This window comes from Macrobrachium rosenbergii, chromosome 13 (genome assembly GCF_040412425.1).
Source record: "Macrobrachium rosenbergii isolate ZJJX-2024 chromosome 13, ASM4041242v1, whole genome shotgun sequence".
NCBI classification, from domain to species: domain Eukaryota; kingdom Metazoa; phylum Arthropoda; class Malacostraca; order Decapoda; family Palaemonidae; genus Macrobrachium; species Macrobrachium rosenbergii.
The window spans coordinates 36,826,961-36,843,743 of NC_089753.1; the positions used below are offsets into that span (position 1 = coordinate 36,826,961).

The window sequence follows — 16,783 nt, forward strand, 5'->3', positions numbered from 1 at the left end:
CAACAGCACTGAGCTCCCTAGCAGGAGCACCAACATCAGAAACAGGTGACCCCTTAGCTAAAACTAAAGTGGTCCAGAAATGCTGAAGTTGGTTGCCTGAAATAGCACGGGACGGCTGCATCTTCTTCAGAGCAGCCAAGGAAGCAAGGGTAGGTTTCACTTAGGGAGAGATTAGTGCACACACTTGGGTCATCATTCTTGGAGAGCACTAGCTGGTCGCCGACCTCCACGTGCATATCCCTCTCGGACTGAGCCAAAGGAGAATGAGCAGGGGGTCAGAGAAAGAAGTAAGGCAGTCCAGGGAAGGAGCTGAAAAAGTTTGCCAATGACAGCATTGGAGTATTCCTCCTGAAGATGCTGGCAGATGCATTGTGGCCTTTCTTCTCATCTTGCTGAACCTCTTCCATTGCAAAGGAAACCAGCCAGCCTACCCTTCACAGGGAGAGCCAGGGATGCAGGTCATAACCCTGCAGAACAAACAAAAACAGTGTAATCCACAGATACAGAGGACATAAAGTTGCCACACAACTGCTCATGTCCTTCAGACCTCTGTTGATCACTTGTCTTGTTGACATCCATCATGTGAACAAGACACAAACACCAAACATACAAAAAATAAGAAAAAACATCTTCAACTTCACAGTCAGAGTGCAGCACACGTCTGTACCCAACAACAACTTTAGAATAAGTGGCAGTTTATGGCAGGTGAATGGGGTATGGGCACTGCTAGCCCACCTACCACCAATTAACTACCTTGCTATCATGCTTCAGTGACCACTTCCAATTAACTACCTTGTTATCATGCTTCAATGACCATTTCTTCCTCATGCTGAGGAATACTCCAACATAATGGCAATGGTTTGTACAGTATTCCCATATGAACAAGTTTACTTTGAAAATTTTGTAAGGGCAAATGACAGTTGTTAATCTCCTACCAATCCACACCTATACCTTGAAGCTTGGTACAGGTATTGCTGGTTTATCAATCATATTAACTTATAATTGATCTACTTTACAGGAAAATCTAAATATATATACAGTACAATATAAAATTAATCAGGTTTCCTTCACAGGAATTGGATAGTACTTTCATAATGTAGTATATTCGTAATATCTCTTATTACAGTCAGCAGTACTCTAAGGGTGGCTACACTGCAAATTTTAGTTTCTGAGAATAGACTATGCTACAGTAATAGGCTGCCTCAGTGAAATGCTATATATTTCATGAAAAATTTGTCTAGTTACTTAGTATTACAGTACTTTTATGCATTTTATGTCAAGGATAATTTTTGAAAGCTGACATAACATATCTTTGGAGTGAGTTCCAATTGGGTTTGTGAAGGCAACTCACAGTGAAGAATTGTGAGGTCAGTTTTCCAGGTTTTTTTATATAAGGCCTGTTTTTGTACATGGTAGTTACCCATCTCCCACTTTGAAATTCAGTTTCACAAGGGATTTTTCAAATAATGCAGCTTGACAGTAAATGTTTGTGTCATACTTAAGCCAGTGGGTTAGATCCACCTCTAGAATACGGAGCTTTGTACCAATCTCTGTATTTTTTATCAACCTTATGTTCCTATTTTTAGTGGTCATCATCACCTATAAAGGAAGCCCCATTACTCACATCTCTTGTAATCAAGCTTGATCTGGGCAGCCATATTTGTTGTGTCTTCATTATATAAAAAAAAATAAAAATATTAATACACATGACAAAGCATACGTTACACGTATACTATATGCATAGATGTGAAAATATTTAGAACCTCTAAACATGTGATGTAATGATTGAAAACTATGAATGGGTTTGGTAAATTATATTGATGTGCATTGTTTACTTTTTACTGCCTACATAATTGTACTAAAGTTACATATCGTATATAAAACCTATAACTGGAAATATTTACTTCATGACTATGCTTCCAGTTTTCTGATTTACATCTTTCGTTTCTCAGCCATTTTTGCTGCAGCCTTCTTCTTCATTAACTGCATTCGTTTCTCGGCTGAAATCATGGAATTAGAAGGTGCTGTCGACTTGCTACAGGAAGAGGAAGACGAAGATGAAAGGGAAGGCTTATTCCCATTGTTACCGCTGTTGTTATTCCCTGAGCCTGAAAATCAAGAATAAGACTACACAGTAAATGCAAAGTCTTGGCAAAACACTAAATCAGTTGGCCATTAGTTTTGCACTGACATACTGAAATCATCTCATACAAAAAAGAAGGACAACAAAAGATGTAGTACTACTGTAATAAGTAATAGAGAGAGCCAGTGGCATGAATAAGACTGGATGTTTTACAATAATGACTCAAAAGGAAGAAAGTAACAAATAACACAAATTAACAAACACCTACGCTATTTTCAGTAACACAAAAAGCACCTGTTTATGAAACATCTTGGAATGGGCTACAGCTTCCATACATTCAACTGCCCGTACATTGAATGATATGAAAAATTAAAAGTTCAAGGCCCTTTACCAATTATGCCTCTTTATTTAAGACGTTAAAATCCTTAAAAGTACATATCCTGTAATTCTGGAAAGAAACTTGTGCTTAAAGAATCACAATTATAAAAGCAACAAAAATAAATATCTAATACAAGCTGTGAAAGTTTAATTTTCATAGACAATCACCATATGCCCAAAAAATGCCATTCTTTTACCATTAAGAAAAATATGGCCAACACACTTAAAAAATCAGCTGAATTTCACCTAACCCATCACCTCACCCAATCACTGTAATTCCCACTTGGACAAAAATAACACTCTGAACAACATATAACAACTTTACAAAACTCACCATTGCTCAAAAGTTCTGAACTTCAACAATAAGCAGAGATGACAAATATTTTTAGAAAAATGTTACTCTAGCAATTATTATTATCAATAATGCCCATTCTTTTTTCTTCATACAGTCTGTAAAGTCTTGTACAGAACCACAAAGCATTTGCTGTGTAGTTTACCATGATATTTACAACAGATCTTGGACCAACTTGTGTATAAAATAGAACTTACCTACATTCCTTCCTGATGCAGAGGAGAGATTAGCAAAAGGTGATGGCCTGGCCATACCTAAACCTTTTGTTGGAGAAGGTGTAGGTCTAGACATGCTCCCTGATTTATTGGTGTTGGAGATACCCGTTATTCCTCCACTTGGGACACCTCTGCTACTGGCTCCATTGCCTCCTGAGGCACTAACAATACTATTCTGAAATGGAAATGCAATAAGATGTTACTTTTTCCACTGCAAAAGTTAACAACATGATCTAAATTCTCCAAAGATGATGCTGAGCATACATAAATATGTCTAATTTCAATGCTAGGTCCGTTTTCACAATGTGTAACAGCCCCATGCATACTGTATATAAACTACAAATAACTGCAGAAAGGGCTTTAATTATTCAGTAAATAAAATTATAAAGTCTTAAGAAAAAATCCCCTGATCCCTGAACTTCAACAATGCAAACCTCTAGTAAATCAATCTATAAATATGAACACCAAAAAACAGCTGTCATTGAAAATGACAAGTCATTTTAGTAGCTATAGGAACAATTTACAAATATTATGCTAAAGCATTGCTGTGATCTTACCTGTTTCTTTAATGTTTTTGTACATTTATTACAGTACCATGCTAATCGTGGATCAGTAACATCCTGGTCAGTAACAGGAGGCTTATGGCATTCTTGATGATATAAACAGTGGCACTCTTGACACTCTACTAACTGATTGCGGGTACTCTGCTCAAAGCTCCTGGAAATAACAGAAATAATAAGATGAAATATGTTTCACGTGTAATTTACACAAATTCAAGAGTAGCATCCTTTGCAATGAATACATTAGACATACTGTACAGTATACTGACGGAGAAAATATTCAACGCCTTGGACATGAAGAGGTTCACTGACGCTTATTTTTTTTTATATTTTTAAACTTACTTGCAAACCGTACAGTTAACGCCATCCATTAGTTCTCTCAAATCATTCATTTCTGGGTCAGAGTCACTTTCATCCGATTTACGACTACGGGAGGAACTTTCCGATTTTAATGATGGAGTCGGTGATGGAGTGTGAGACTTGAATGTGCTTGGAGAATCCAAGCGAGGTCTTTTGGGCATGATTATGTCTTCATCTCGCATCTGCAAGAAAAAATTATAAGTGCTCACATTTATATATAGTTATAGGCTAACCATAACTACAAGTAAGGAGGTTACTAAGAAGTGTGGTGTCAAGAAGCTGGAAAACAAAGTTGAGGTCTGTAGGACTGAGATAGTTTAAACTTGTAATGAGAAAGGTAGAATAAGCAGTCAGTCAAAAAAATATTAAATTTAGCTAAGGGGATAATCTGTAAGAAAGCCTAAAAAATACTGATATATGAGATAAAAGAAGATACATAACAGATGGGCATTCAGATAGAAAGTAAACAAATCACAAGAGAATGGAAAGAAATCATTACTTGTTTGCCCTTATGAAAAGACAAAGAAATTTACTGATGAAAACTTTTCATCCAATTTTTATCTCATCTTTATATTTCCATAGTTTACTCTTCACTGATCCAGAAGAAGGAACACCTTACACTTATTTGCAGTGTACATTTGGCACAAGCTGTATCACTTTATGTCATTTACTGTCTATCTGTTTCTTTCAGGTCTTCTACCTGTCAAACTTCTCTAGCCACCCCTTGCTCCCAATCTTGGTCTTCCATAAGAGTATAAACACAGCAGAGTTGTCTGGGTAAGCAACTTTATAACACAGTATACTGGTATAAACTTTCTAGTGAACTGTTCCTACATGATACATTATGTAATCATAATGACTGGTAAATGCACCAGAACTGAATCTACATTGTGTATCCAATTACAATACACTTGTATTGCCATGGTGATCTGATTCAATTGAACTTAAGCTACCAGTGAAGATTGAAAAAAACTGGCATTAAAAAAATGCCATGTATTACAACAAGACAAAAAATATCTAAGAAAATATACTCACGCCATGCTTTCTATCCATATCTTTTTTCATTTCCTCCTTTCTAGAAAGAGAAAGAGGTATTGGGCTCCCTGGTTTAGATCTTGGAATTGGAGACTCCCGACGCAAGCTGAAAGGATCCTAAGGCCAAGTAGAAAAATAAACACAAGAGTAATACCAGAACTGTACGTATACATGTATTATCACTGGTGCATGCACTAATGAAACAATACATCAAAATTACAGCTGGATCAGCTTTAAATTTTTTCTTTTCTTCACAGTTTGTTCTCGGGAAGTTTTCATGATTAAAGTTATTACTGTTGTTGTTCATCGTCTCTCGGCATATAACTCACTTCATTATGCTATGGATAACAATTAAAATGATCCATCAAGCACTACTGTTCATATTATGTGTATAACTTGACCACCTCAGCAAGATCAATGCTTTTATTGGACATCTTTTGCCGATTAGGAATGAGCAGTAGCTAAAGGCAAAAGCAAAATAATTACTGTACTTACTTGTCTAAGCATATTAACAGCATATAATCACTGAATAATAAAAAAGTAATTTTCTTACTTTATTCATGGTTGGGATGGATTTCCCCTGACGCTGCCGGACAGCTTCATCAACAATGGCTTTCAGTTGATTTACAGATTCACGACTGCGGGAGTGTAAGAGACGCAGCCCTCTTCGAAACATCGGATCTAATTCTAGACTGGCCATGATTGCAGTGTAACAATTTGTTACATGTGCACCTGTGAAAAGACAATTCTTAATAGAAAGCAATGGTGAAAAGTTTATGAAACCATAGCTAATTAAACATTATGTATGCCATACAGTACAACATAAAACTGAGCCTTGGTATATTGTCAAGGAGTTCTAGAACTCCTTTAACCCAGATGACAATCATTGTAGGTAGTAAGACATTATCCCTTTAGAAAAAAATTATCACATGTGTGATCACAAAACTTGAGCAAGACCACAACACATTTAATGAGGACTCATTACACTAATTAAGTCTACAGTATATATGTGATATCAGGCTCCAGCTTCTTGAAATTGAGTTAAAAGGCGCAAGTTCTATCAAGGATGAAAGCACAGTCTTTAGAAATCATAAGCCTAGACTAAAGGTAACTGGTGTCTCTGCCTGCTAAAGCAGAGACCCCAGCTAATTAAAGTTGAATTGGTACAGTGCTTAGGCTATTGTTAGTCAGTTTGGTCCAGGCCTATTTCTAACTTTCTATAAAAGAAATTGCTCTCAAAGATTTTACACACAGAATATGCTAAGTCTAGGGATAAAAAACTAGCTCTAAGTTTGGACAAGTCAGTATGAGTTTTTTACCACAAAATCCAATGTTATCTTGGGTGCGACAATTTGCCATAATCCACAACTATAATTATCACATTCTACTTAGATTTTTGAAATAATCAAACTGAAATTCAAAGCAAATATACTGTTACCAAGATATTTACCTTGAAAAGTTGTTACTTGCTTCAACTTTTCTAAGTACAGTAATTTGTTTATGTTTAAGATGGTCATGGAAGTGGAGCTCCTGATCCAATGCTTTTTTTCTTCTAGTACATAATGGATAAGGATGGCTAGTGTATTTAGGATATCTTTTGTTGTTATTTTCACTGGCAAATGTGGTTACTGCAAGTGGAAAATGCTGGAGCCTGACTGTTATTTTAGTTTTACATAATTAATTAAGTTGGATTTTGATATTTGGGGCTTGCCCAAAAAACTGGCTTCTGTCTACAGTAATGGATCCTTTAGTGCAGTTGTGCGACTCTTGTTCCTTAGATTATTTTGCCTGTACAGTATTGTTTTATATCATGCAAATTTTTATGCTTCACAGGAACAGGCAGTTGCTCTCCTTTTGGAACATTTGGTATTACCTAATTGTGAACAGTGCTTGAAATGCAATTCTTCTTCGGGTTACTGGGAAGACAGACACTTGATTGTACTGTAACAGTACTGTAGAAATCCCTAGGGCAAAAGCGAGACATCACTGTAATTACAGTACTGTACTGTAAAAATCCCTAGTAAAAAACAACACATCACTGTAATTACAGTATTGGTGATTTTAAAGGTACAGTACTTTCCTGCAAGGTTCACACTTTCCAGCATGGAATTTAGTTTTATTTGACAATCATTGACTGAGTAAGTGTTGGGATCACCATATTTGTTGTCTCATCCTTTCCTCAAAACTAGTGTTGATAGGAGGAGCTTTGTTCTGTGGTCAATGATTATGCTTTCATCAATCAATAGCCCACTAGTGGGCCCAGTGCCGTTGTCAAAGCACACAAATCTCATTTTAGTAAATGTAAATCTGATCAGCAAAGGCCTTTAAGAGACATTTGGGTGTTGAGGGGATTGAGATGGAATCCAACAGTTTTTATTGTGCCTCTTACGGAGCCACCTTAGTGCCTTTAACTGAAAAGTATACTAAGGCTGGCAACACTATTATTAGTGACAGGTGGTCTGCCTGCATGTCTCTGACATCTTCAGGTTGCAATCACCAGATGGTTAATCCAGAAATATATACCAAAAATATAAACGTCTTTGGAGGCAGCTTAAAGAGTGGATTACATGGCCTAGTAATCATTCCAGTATTTCTGCCAATATGTACCTAAGTTCCTTTCCATTGCCAAGTTTCCTGAGAACCAGTTGGTACACCATTTTTAAAGGGGGCAAAGCCCCCTACTAGGTAAGGACTCATCATGCTTAGTTCACAACCCTATTATTTTGATTTAAAGTTCCCTAGGTTAGATTAAGTAGTGCGGTCCATGAAGTACGCAAAACTTCCATGGCTAGATAAGAACCTGGTGCCCTAGACCTGATTAGGTTGTTAGATTAGGCTAACTACATCCTTGGATTTCACTCATTTTGAGTTTTCCCCTATCCAAAAACTACTTTCCCAATGACTCCCCCTGAATTTTAGGATAATATGGGCGATCCTGTATCTCTATGAAAATACTTATTTGCTAACAAGCGAACGTCGGAAACGTTCAAAGCACACCTTATAACAGGAAAATATTTTCAACTTTGTCTTGCTAGTATAGTTCAAAGTAAAACTTTACCCAAATTGCTATTTTAGGCAAATTAAAACGGGGTTGGTTTGCGGTAAATCGTCGCCCCTGCCAACATCAAATTTCCCTAAATTTCTACAATATATTTATTAGAACTAGCCGCTGGCATATCTCGTAAGTTTGGTAAAATCACAAGTCAGGATTTAAAAGTTCCGCCATAACTAAACGTATTTTTCATAACTTCGAAAATTTTATAACTTACGCTGATGGACTTATTTTAATATGGACAATTCTACAGTTTATTTCTACGTCAGGAAACGGAACAATAATATTAAAGGTCCATATTGGCCAAATGTAAACACACCTTGCAAAATACTTTAGGCTCGTTTCCCACACTCTTATCTTGAAGAGCGGTGGTGATATTGTAAACAATGTTAATTAGCAAGAGTTTAGGGGATTTAACCGTCTAAATCACATGCAATATGAAACAGACACTTACTCTCAAAGCTTCTCAATAGGGGCAAGCACTGATTTCGTGCCAAAAAGCGGTGAGAATACTCATTAAAGGGAGACCTTCGTCTAGATGTAACGCAGACACGTCCAATGTCTCCTGTCCACTACGGAACAGTGCCTTGAATTAGCACAGCATAGAGAATGTTGCTCTGAGTACATAAATTAAAGAGTAACTAGTAATAACTAAAAATAAAGCCTGGCAAATTATACTGCAACTTAAAGCTTAGTGTATGTGTTTGCCCAGTCAACTAAATTCTAGTTAACAATGTTAGTAAAATAAATATATAGTATTAAAATTGGTATACACTTAGCATAAGGAGCGTAAATGACTATTTTGTCACATGGATTGCTTCCGGTAACAGAAGATCGATGTAGGGAAGCAAAGGGTTTCAAGTTTGCAATTCCAGCTACACTTATCTGGTAATGACGAATCAAGGATGAATCCCTCATGCAGAAAACTTCCACATAATCTGTTTGATTCCATGACCTCCACATGAGCGTAAAAGTAGAGCATCAATCCTATGCAGCACACGCACTACATCACTCGCCTTTATCTAGAACACGACCTCAACTGCCTTGATTTTGTATGAGAGAAGTAGGTGAGAATTTTTCAAGATGTGTAGATGAAAGATGTTTGTTTTCTTTCTCGCTTTCCTCTTTGTTTGTCTTTACTCGGCTACTTAGTGCTTATTAGAATTATCCATTTGCCCTCATTTTTCAACAAAATTTTGACGTTTCTTCTACTCTTCACCTCCTTATAACATTCGCTAATTCAGTTGTATTTATCAATGTTTATGTTCCTCCATCTTACCAATTCCTTTATTGGCAATTTCATCCCTATGATATTTTACAGCTTAACTTGTACCATTTTTCGTTTATACTGTTCCTGCCTTTCCACCTTCATTCTTCAATTATCAATTATTAGTCTTCACCTCGACAAAACATTAGCCGATGTAGAACCAATAGAAAGAAAGGCGGTGAGATCAGACTGGTGCAAAACTAGAATCTGGAATGAAGGTTAAGGCAGGGTCATCATCAGACGATTTCACTGGATTCGGTTCAGTTGGAAATTGAGGGAAAAGAAGCACCTCCTATAGTACAGTAATGTGTATGCCCATGATAACTTTTTAGCGAAGTTGACAGTAAAGTGTAGAGGTCAATGATCTGGAAGTGGGTTTGACGATAAAGGTTATGTGATCTCTCAAAGCCTAGTTCGGCGCTATCTTATCGCCCAGAATGTTGACGGAGGAGAGAGGTCGAATTTTATCGTCATGAAAAGCAACAAAGCATGATAGGTGAGCATATAAAGGACCATAGTCCATAGGTGTACAAAGGGTAGTATGTGATCGCCAGAAAATGAAAGTAGAACAGATGTGAAGGGTTCAGTCAAGTGAATGCATATAGTCCCATATATGTAGCGTGTGAAAGGTGAGGGACGAAGAGAAGGGGAAAATGCGTAATAGAACAGCAGTCAATACAAAAAGGGATAGAAACAGTAAGTAAAATGGTTGCATTAAAGGTTATAAATTAAATTTCAGCGAAGAATGACAGCAGATGCGGTTTAGAAAATATTGGAGATTTGGTTAATGATAAATCTTTTGATAAACCAGCTGTTGCTGTAACGTGGCTTAATGACTGTGATATTGCCAAATTAGTTGAAATGGCCCCATATCACGTTTTCTTTCATATTTCGAGATAGGTCGGTCGGGAGAGGAATTGGGACTTTTTTCTTGCAATATTTGTTCTCGTCTTAAAGTTCTAAAGAGAACTCGGGTAACTTGTTTCGAATATATCGTAGTAAACTCCAAATGTTAAGATTAGAGAATATGTTTTATTGTAACAGTATCCCTCTATGGTCGAAGATTAATATTTTCATAAAGGAATTCGGTGGACTTCTCGAACTGGTTTACAAGTTATAGACAAAACCTTATGTCCGTGAGGACTTCAGCCTGTTAGTAGACGACTCGCGGATGCATAATGCAATAGTCTTTAATGAATTATTGCAGTCACATCAACTGGTTAATAATGTTGATTGTACGTACAACATCTTCGAAAGGGCATAAGGTTTTATCTTTTTAAAGTGATAGCAAATAATAATATATCAGATATGAGTGTTGAGAAATGCACCGTCTCTCAGTGAATATGTGATGAAGAAAGTTATGTTTTAGGAATAGAAGGAATTGCTCCATGTTTTCACTATTGAGGCGTTTCTGAAAATAAATGAAGATATATAGACATTCCTTGCGATCATGGAAACCTAGTTTCATTAAGAGCAGGCTGTGTTAATTGTCCGGCGAATAAAATGTAAAACAACCAAGGACAGATCAGCATGTTCAATGGTGAGACATTGAAACTCAGGAAGGAATGAAGAGCAAAGGAGCAAGTGACAAAGATTAAAAGCTGAAATACCGAGAAATGACAATGGGCATTAATAAACTGTATCGACTTCTCGATGTTGTAACTAGCAATGTTAATGAAATCAGGCTCCCTCATGGTTTCTTTGATCAAGAACTGGCTGATAGTTTATTTGAACTTTATAGAGAACAAATTAAGAATATGATTGTCAAATTTGTTTGAATGCTAAATCAGGTTAGTATTAAACCACCTGATATCGGGAAAAGACTACTGAGATTTATTAGTGAAAAGAATTGTGGTGTTATTAGGATTATTAAAAAGAGAAAGAAAAACAAGCTGTGCAAATGATCTGATGGCCCGAATCTGTTATAGCGGTGTATGTTTGATTAAGAGTTCCCTATTTCTGAGAAAGTGACTAACGTTAAACTGGCTTTGAAAGGTACACTTGATTATCAAAACAAGTTCATACAGACCTGTCCGAATCTGTCATTCACGTCCCAAATGCTTGAGTAAGTGATTTTCGAAAGATTATTATTTACGAGGAGAGGATAAATGCTCTGCTTTTAGACCGTTGTATACTCTTATGGAAATCGTGGATGAAGGTAGATGTGGTGTCTTGGTCTTACTCGATTTAAGAGCGCCTTTGATACAGTTGTGCATAAAGTACTTCTAAATATTTTGCGATCCACTGGAATTGTTGATGAAACCATTGAGCATTTGAAAGACTAATGAGAGAAAGTAATGACGACTGTTTACAAATTCATATTTATCCTATATGGCACATTAATAAAAGAAAGTGTATAGGTCCAATCATACTTTGTTTATATTCAACTGGATCATCAAATATGCTACAAAATCATGAAGTGAAACATAAACAACAAGGAGGATACAAATGAAAAGCTACTCATTGAATGTTCTTATTTATAAATGGCATGTTTATAGAGCTTTAATGAGTATACACCTTTAGTTGGCTGTGTTATGCACAGATGTTCTTTGAAATACTTTGGGCACCCATCAATAAAAACTTATACCACATATCCCCCACCCCCGTCCATCGTTTACAACAGACCATATACGGCATCAGTAAAAACTGATACCACATATCCCCCGCCCCATCTCCGTCCATCGTTTATGACAGACCATGTACGGCAGTCAAGGCCGAATGTTATTTGCAAACTGAATGATTGACCTCCATTATTATTTACTGTTGAATGATGACCAAGGTCATGTGAAACCATGAAAAATTACCATAGAAAATACTCCACAGTAAGTCATTCAGTGGAAAACAGAACATAAAAGGGAACTGCCATCCTTTAAATATTATTAGCCAGCTTTCATTCTGGTTTTGTCCGGCACATTACCAGTAACAAGCTCTCCGTCGTAGGAAGCTTGTTTTCTCTGCCAAGCAATGTTTTTGGTGTCTAGGTATTATTTTAGATCCGTGGCAATTTTTATGTTTACAGCTGTTATTGTTTTCAAATGAGCATATATTCTCATGTCTTCGTAAGGCAAATAATTAAACTTTCACCTTTATTTGCTGTGATATATATCGAATCGAAAATATTAATTGCTTAAAGTTCACTACTCGGAGTCATATAATTATCGGAAATGTCAAAGTGGTGCCGGGAAGGATCTCGGTTGCTTATTATAGCAGGTCACTGTGCAATCGGCAACAGTTATGATGATCAACAAGGCGCTCTGTTTTACCAAGCTTTCTCGAATAACTGTACTGCCAATAGCGAATTATTCTAGGTGAGTGAGAGGCATTTAGTGGTATTTGTTCACAATGGCCGGGCAGGTTTAGAGATACGTTTTTTATTATCGTTTTTATTTGTCACTGTTTTACTGAGGCTAATTTCCTGGACTGACTTTGGCTCTCTAAGATAGACAAGCCTAAGCCGTTTTACTGCGCATATTAGAATGCCTTTAATATCCCAAATTCATTACGACCAGACCCATCATGCACGTGGTTTCACATGATATTTGCTTGTTTAGGCTGTCAAAAGGCCTAGCCAAACCTCGTGATCGCCAAGGTACGCAAGGCCTACCGTAGGCTGGGGTAAAATATCACCCAGGACACACCGATCGCTAAATTTTCTCCATTTCACTCGATATTTACTTCGTCAAACAACAAGAAAATGAAACTTTAAGAAATCTTTCAAAAGACTGAAGTTTCTTTGGGCCAATAAAATGTCTTATTATTAGGCTAACTGCCAAATTAATAAAATATAAGCATGTGAAGTTTTTGTAAATGCCTTTTTCGGTAGTTTGCAGTTTACGTTGGCGCCACGTAAAGCCGTTTGCCCCGTCTGCCAAGGTATCCTCCAAGGTAAGTAGTTACACACGAAACGCTGTGTTCTCTATCTTACTTGGGGGGTCCAGGGGGGCTTCGCCCCCCTGGCCAAGTAAGGGCACGCTGCACTAGGTTAGGTTAGGTTGGTTAGTTATGATTTCGTCATTTTAGTACCGATTTCGTATGTTGGTATTCCTCCGCGACTAGGAAACTGGCAGACGACACCCCGTGTCAGCGTAAACTGCAGGCGCTCCGCATTTTTTGAAAGCGTGTCAGGCAGCAGCGGACACAGCTACCACGTCACAGCCAGTTATTTCACCGTAGTCTTAGTTCCATGGTGACAGGTAAGCTTAGGCTATGAGGAGCCCTAGAGGCAAAACTGAAGATTACTACCGCACCCCTCTGGTCAGGAGCGAATGCAGAATAGTGGTCAGGGTGGGGCGAGTGTAGAATGAGAGGAACAGGATCTGCAAACAAAAACAAACCTAACCTTTCCTAGAATACCATGTATTGACCTAATCAGACTTTATCTTCCCGGTTCCTGTCATTCTACACTCATCCTGGGTAGTTTGCAGAATGATAGTAGCAGGCTTTAAACCTACTTCCAAGTAAAAGCTTAGGCCATGTTCCTGATGTTTAGTGTTACGTGGGTGCCACGAGGGGCTTCCCCGCCCCCCAACAAGTTAGGGCACAGCACTCTAAATCGGGTTAAGAAGGTAAAGTCTGGCTAGGAAAGATTGGGTTTGTTTTTGGTGGCGGAACCTTTGTCCGTCGTTCTCAACTGACCCTGGAGATTTATAAGCACAGCATAGAAAATCCAACTAGAGTAAACACTGGGAGCGTGAGATACTGCGACATTCGTCTGCTGTTTGGACACTTCCAGAAAACGCATTCGAACGCTCCCCCATCAGCATCATTGAGACTTGTGCCCCCTCTACACAACTATGCTGAGACCTCTACGTTCCTATCAAAGTAACAGTTTTCTCCTAAATTACTAAATAATGGCATATTTCTTATTAAACAGAGGTTCGTTAAGATTTAGCCATGTGCGGTGCTAACTTACGGGCCATAACGCTCTTGAAACTTTTACTTAAAACACTTTAAAAGTGGACGAGTGACACCATCTCAATATTTGCCGAGTCACTTGTGTAAACAAACTGCCCATTTCCTGTGTTAAATCTGCAAAATATTTGTATCCATAGATGCTGACACCGTTTCCTTGACATCAGTGGTAAATGCTGGCGTGTTTCGGGGCTTGGATGGGGAACTCTAGCAAATTTTCTGGACGGCGGGGCGCTAGATAATATTTAAATAACTAGGTAGCTAAACACCAGAATAAGGTTATAAGTTGAGTAAATGTATTACATGTTCATTATAAATCATTTGAAAATATTTGTTGTTGGAGCAACCAGATTTCTGACACAGATTTCAATGCTTTTGCCGTGAACATTACGATTTAGCTATTTTTTGCGTCTTCTCATTTTTTTATTTATTAATATATATTACATACAGTGTAATATATAGGCTATATCACATACACAGTGTAAGTTTTGTCAAATATAATGGTGTTTTAAGTAATAATTTTGGATTTAAAACCTTTATTTCAGTCCTATATTTTGAAGTCATGTCATCTTGACTCTCGTACCAGTTCTAGATAAATTGTCATACTCAACTTTCGTGAATTTTCGCCAAAGTGGTAACACTCATATGTACACATTACATGTCTCAGAAGTATACATAGTAATATGGACTTATATAAATGAAAAGTCCTAACAACAAAATACTACATTTCTGTCGTAAACAGTTCACTAATGCGTCGTCCGCTCTCGGATGTTTGTGACAGCCAGATGTACAGTAAGGCTGGAAAATTGTTCCCGCCACAGTTTCGCCACTTTGATGGAGTAAAGTACTGTAAAGAAACATTCTCACGTATTTTAAGTGGTATTGTGAGTGAATTAAGAACAAAATGTGCATAATTACAATCAAATAAGCACTGTGGAGCTTCAGTTGTGATGTCAGTAAGGATAAAACCACGGATTAAAGGTAAAAATGCATTTCAGCTCAACCACATGACTTTCACTAGTATAGACAACAAAATGTTTTATCGTGCTGAGTACAACTAAAATCTTGAGCAATATTTATAAACATTACTTATATACACAATTAGTGTCAGTACACCGTTAAATGACCACTGGGAAGGAAGTGTTCAGTTGCCTCTCAATTTTGTCTCAGCATTTGGTAAGACGCCATATTGGATTCAAAATTGCCTTCAACACCTATCTTACGAAGACTTCACATGCTTATTTTAGTTTGTATGGCAGTTTCCCATAGCTCATTTTGTTAATGAAGCTTCAATATTTTGAAAGGTTTTCTTAAAGGTTTAATTTTTTTGTTATTTCTCCAATTAAATATTGAGTGAAAAGAGAAAATTCTGCCATGCATGTGTCTAAACCCCTATCATTTACCCTGTAAGCACAGCTTGGAAAATTCAGTTGAATGGTATGTTACTAAAGTTAAATAATGCTGACAGGGCTACAAGTTTTATTATTGCACCTTGTCAGTATAGCCTATGATGCAGGCTCATTGCTTTAGAATTTGGATGGACCTTGTCAGAATTCAACTTGGCTTGACATATTAACCAATAAACCTGACATAACAGCAGGATTATGATAATGACAAGGTTATTCACAGAGGCGCCCAAAAACTTGGTTTTCCATTGTGGTACTGTACCTTCTTAATTGATATGTACGTTTTCCATTGTGGTACTGTACTTTCTTAATTGATATGTACATATAGATATTAAAATTAGGGGGTGGTGCAAATTGTGGGAGGTGAAGTAAACAACAGCTATGTTATGCTCAAGGTTGTTTTTCTCAAAGTCCTTCAATACATTCTGTTTAGTGCTTGTGGTGACCACTCAACAAGTTTAGCTGCACATGCTCCTCTGAACATCTCACGTAACCGTTTCGTTGCAAGCCAGTTATCGCTGCTAGTGACGAGACCAGTGTACTGCTAATCATGTAACTGACTTATTTTTTCCCTTTTATATTTGTATTTCGATTCTTGTTATTTTCATTACTTTTGCTCTATAATATTACAGTCGACCCTCGATATTCGCGCGGGATGTGTACCACAACCCCCCGCGAATAACCAAAATCTGTGAATACTTGACAACCCTCTAAAAATGCGTATACGAGTATTTTAATAGTTTTATCACAAAAAGTGCATTTAGTTACGAAAATTGTAGGAAAATACAGTAACTAGTATATATTTATGAAAAATACCGTGAATAGGTGAATTTTCCGTGAATAGTGTTCTCCACAGAAAAATCCGCTAGTAGGTGAAGCCATGAATCTATAACCACGAATGGGGGGTATGGTCACTGTACACTGTACTATTATGTTATTATAATGTTTTGTTATAGTAGAGTAATAAAATATGGAAATGACATGCAGGTAATTATTCAAATACTGAATTATGTAGCTTTCAATGGCGATTTATTTCAGTGTGATACATCCAGATTCGTGGCTTCACCTATTCGCAGGTTTTTCTGTGGAACATTATTTGCGGAAAACTCGCCTATTCCCGGTATTTTTCATAGAGAAATATTCACTGATTACTGTATTTTCATA

General features: G+C 37.2%; 2 protein-coding genes across 2 annotated transcripts in view; one reads left to right on the forward strand and one right to left on the reverse strand.

Annotated features, from left to right (window-relative positions):
* Positions 1–1,799: 1,799 nt before the first annotated feature.
* On the reverse strand, positions 1,800–9,076 carry LOC136845199 (integrator complex subunit 12-like). Its single transcript, XM_067115237.1, has 7 exons — positions 8,490–9,076; positions 5,537–5,715; positions 4,984–5,100; positions 3,931–4,130; positions 3,586–3,745; positions 3,011–3,203; positions 1,800–2,108 (listed from the first exon to the last, which is right to left on the reverse strand). Exons 2-7 carry the CDS (start codon positions 5,681–5,683, stop codon positions 1,933–1,935), a joined length of 993 nt encoding a protein of 330 aa, XP_066971338.1. The 5' UTR covers positions 5,684–5,715; positions 8,490–9,076; the 3' UTR covers positions 1,800–1,932.
* Positions 9,077–12,187: 3,111 nt separating this feature from the next.
* The window catches only part of POLDIP2 (DNA polymerase delta interacting protein 2), a 34,994-nt gene continuing 30,398 nt past the window's right edge, over positions 12,188–16,783 (forward strand). Inside the window, exon 1 of the mRNA XM_067113856.1 lies at positions 12,188–12,610. Coding sequence (XP_066969957.1) covers positions 12,537–12,610 — 74 coding nt within the window. The 5' untranslated portion in view covers positions 12,188–12,536. The remainder of the gene's footprint in view (positions 12,611–16,783) is intronic.

Excerpts from the sequence above, each read along its gene's own strand:
- LOC136845199 (XM_067115237.1), bottom strand. The coding sequence starts at position 5,683 with ATGGCCAGTCTAGAATTAGATCCGATGTTTCGAAGAGGGCTGCGTCTC. Across the intron at positions 4,131-4,983 it reads ATATGGATAGAAAGCATGGC|ATGCGAGATGAAGACATAAT; the intron begins GTGAGTATATTT and ends TTTTTCTTGCAG. Across the intron at positions 3,746-3,930 it reads GTTAACTGTACGGTTTGCAA|GAGCTTTGAGCAGAGTACCC; the intron begins GTAAGTTTAAAA and ends TGTTATTTCCAG.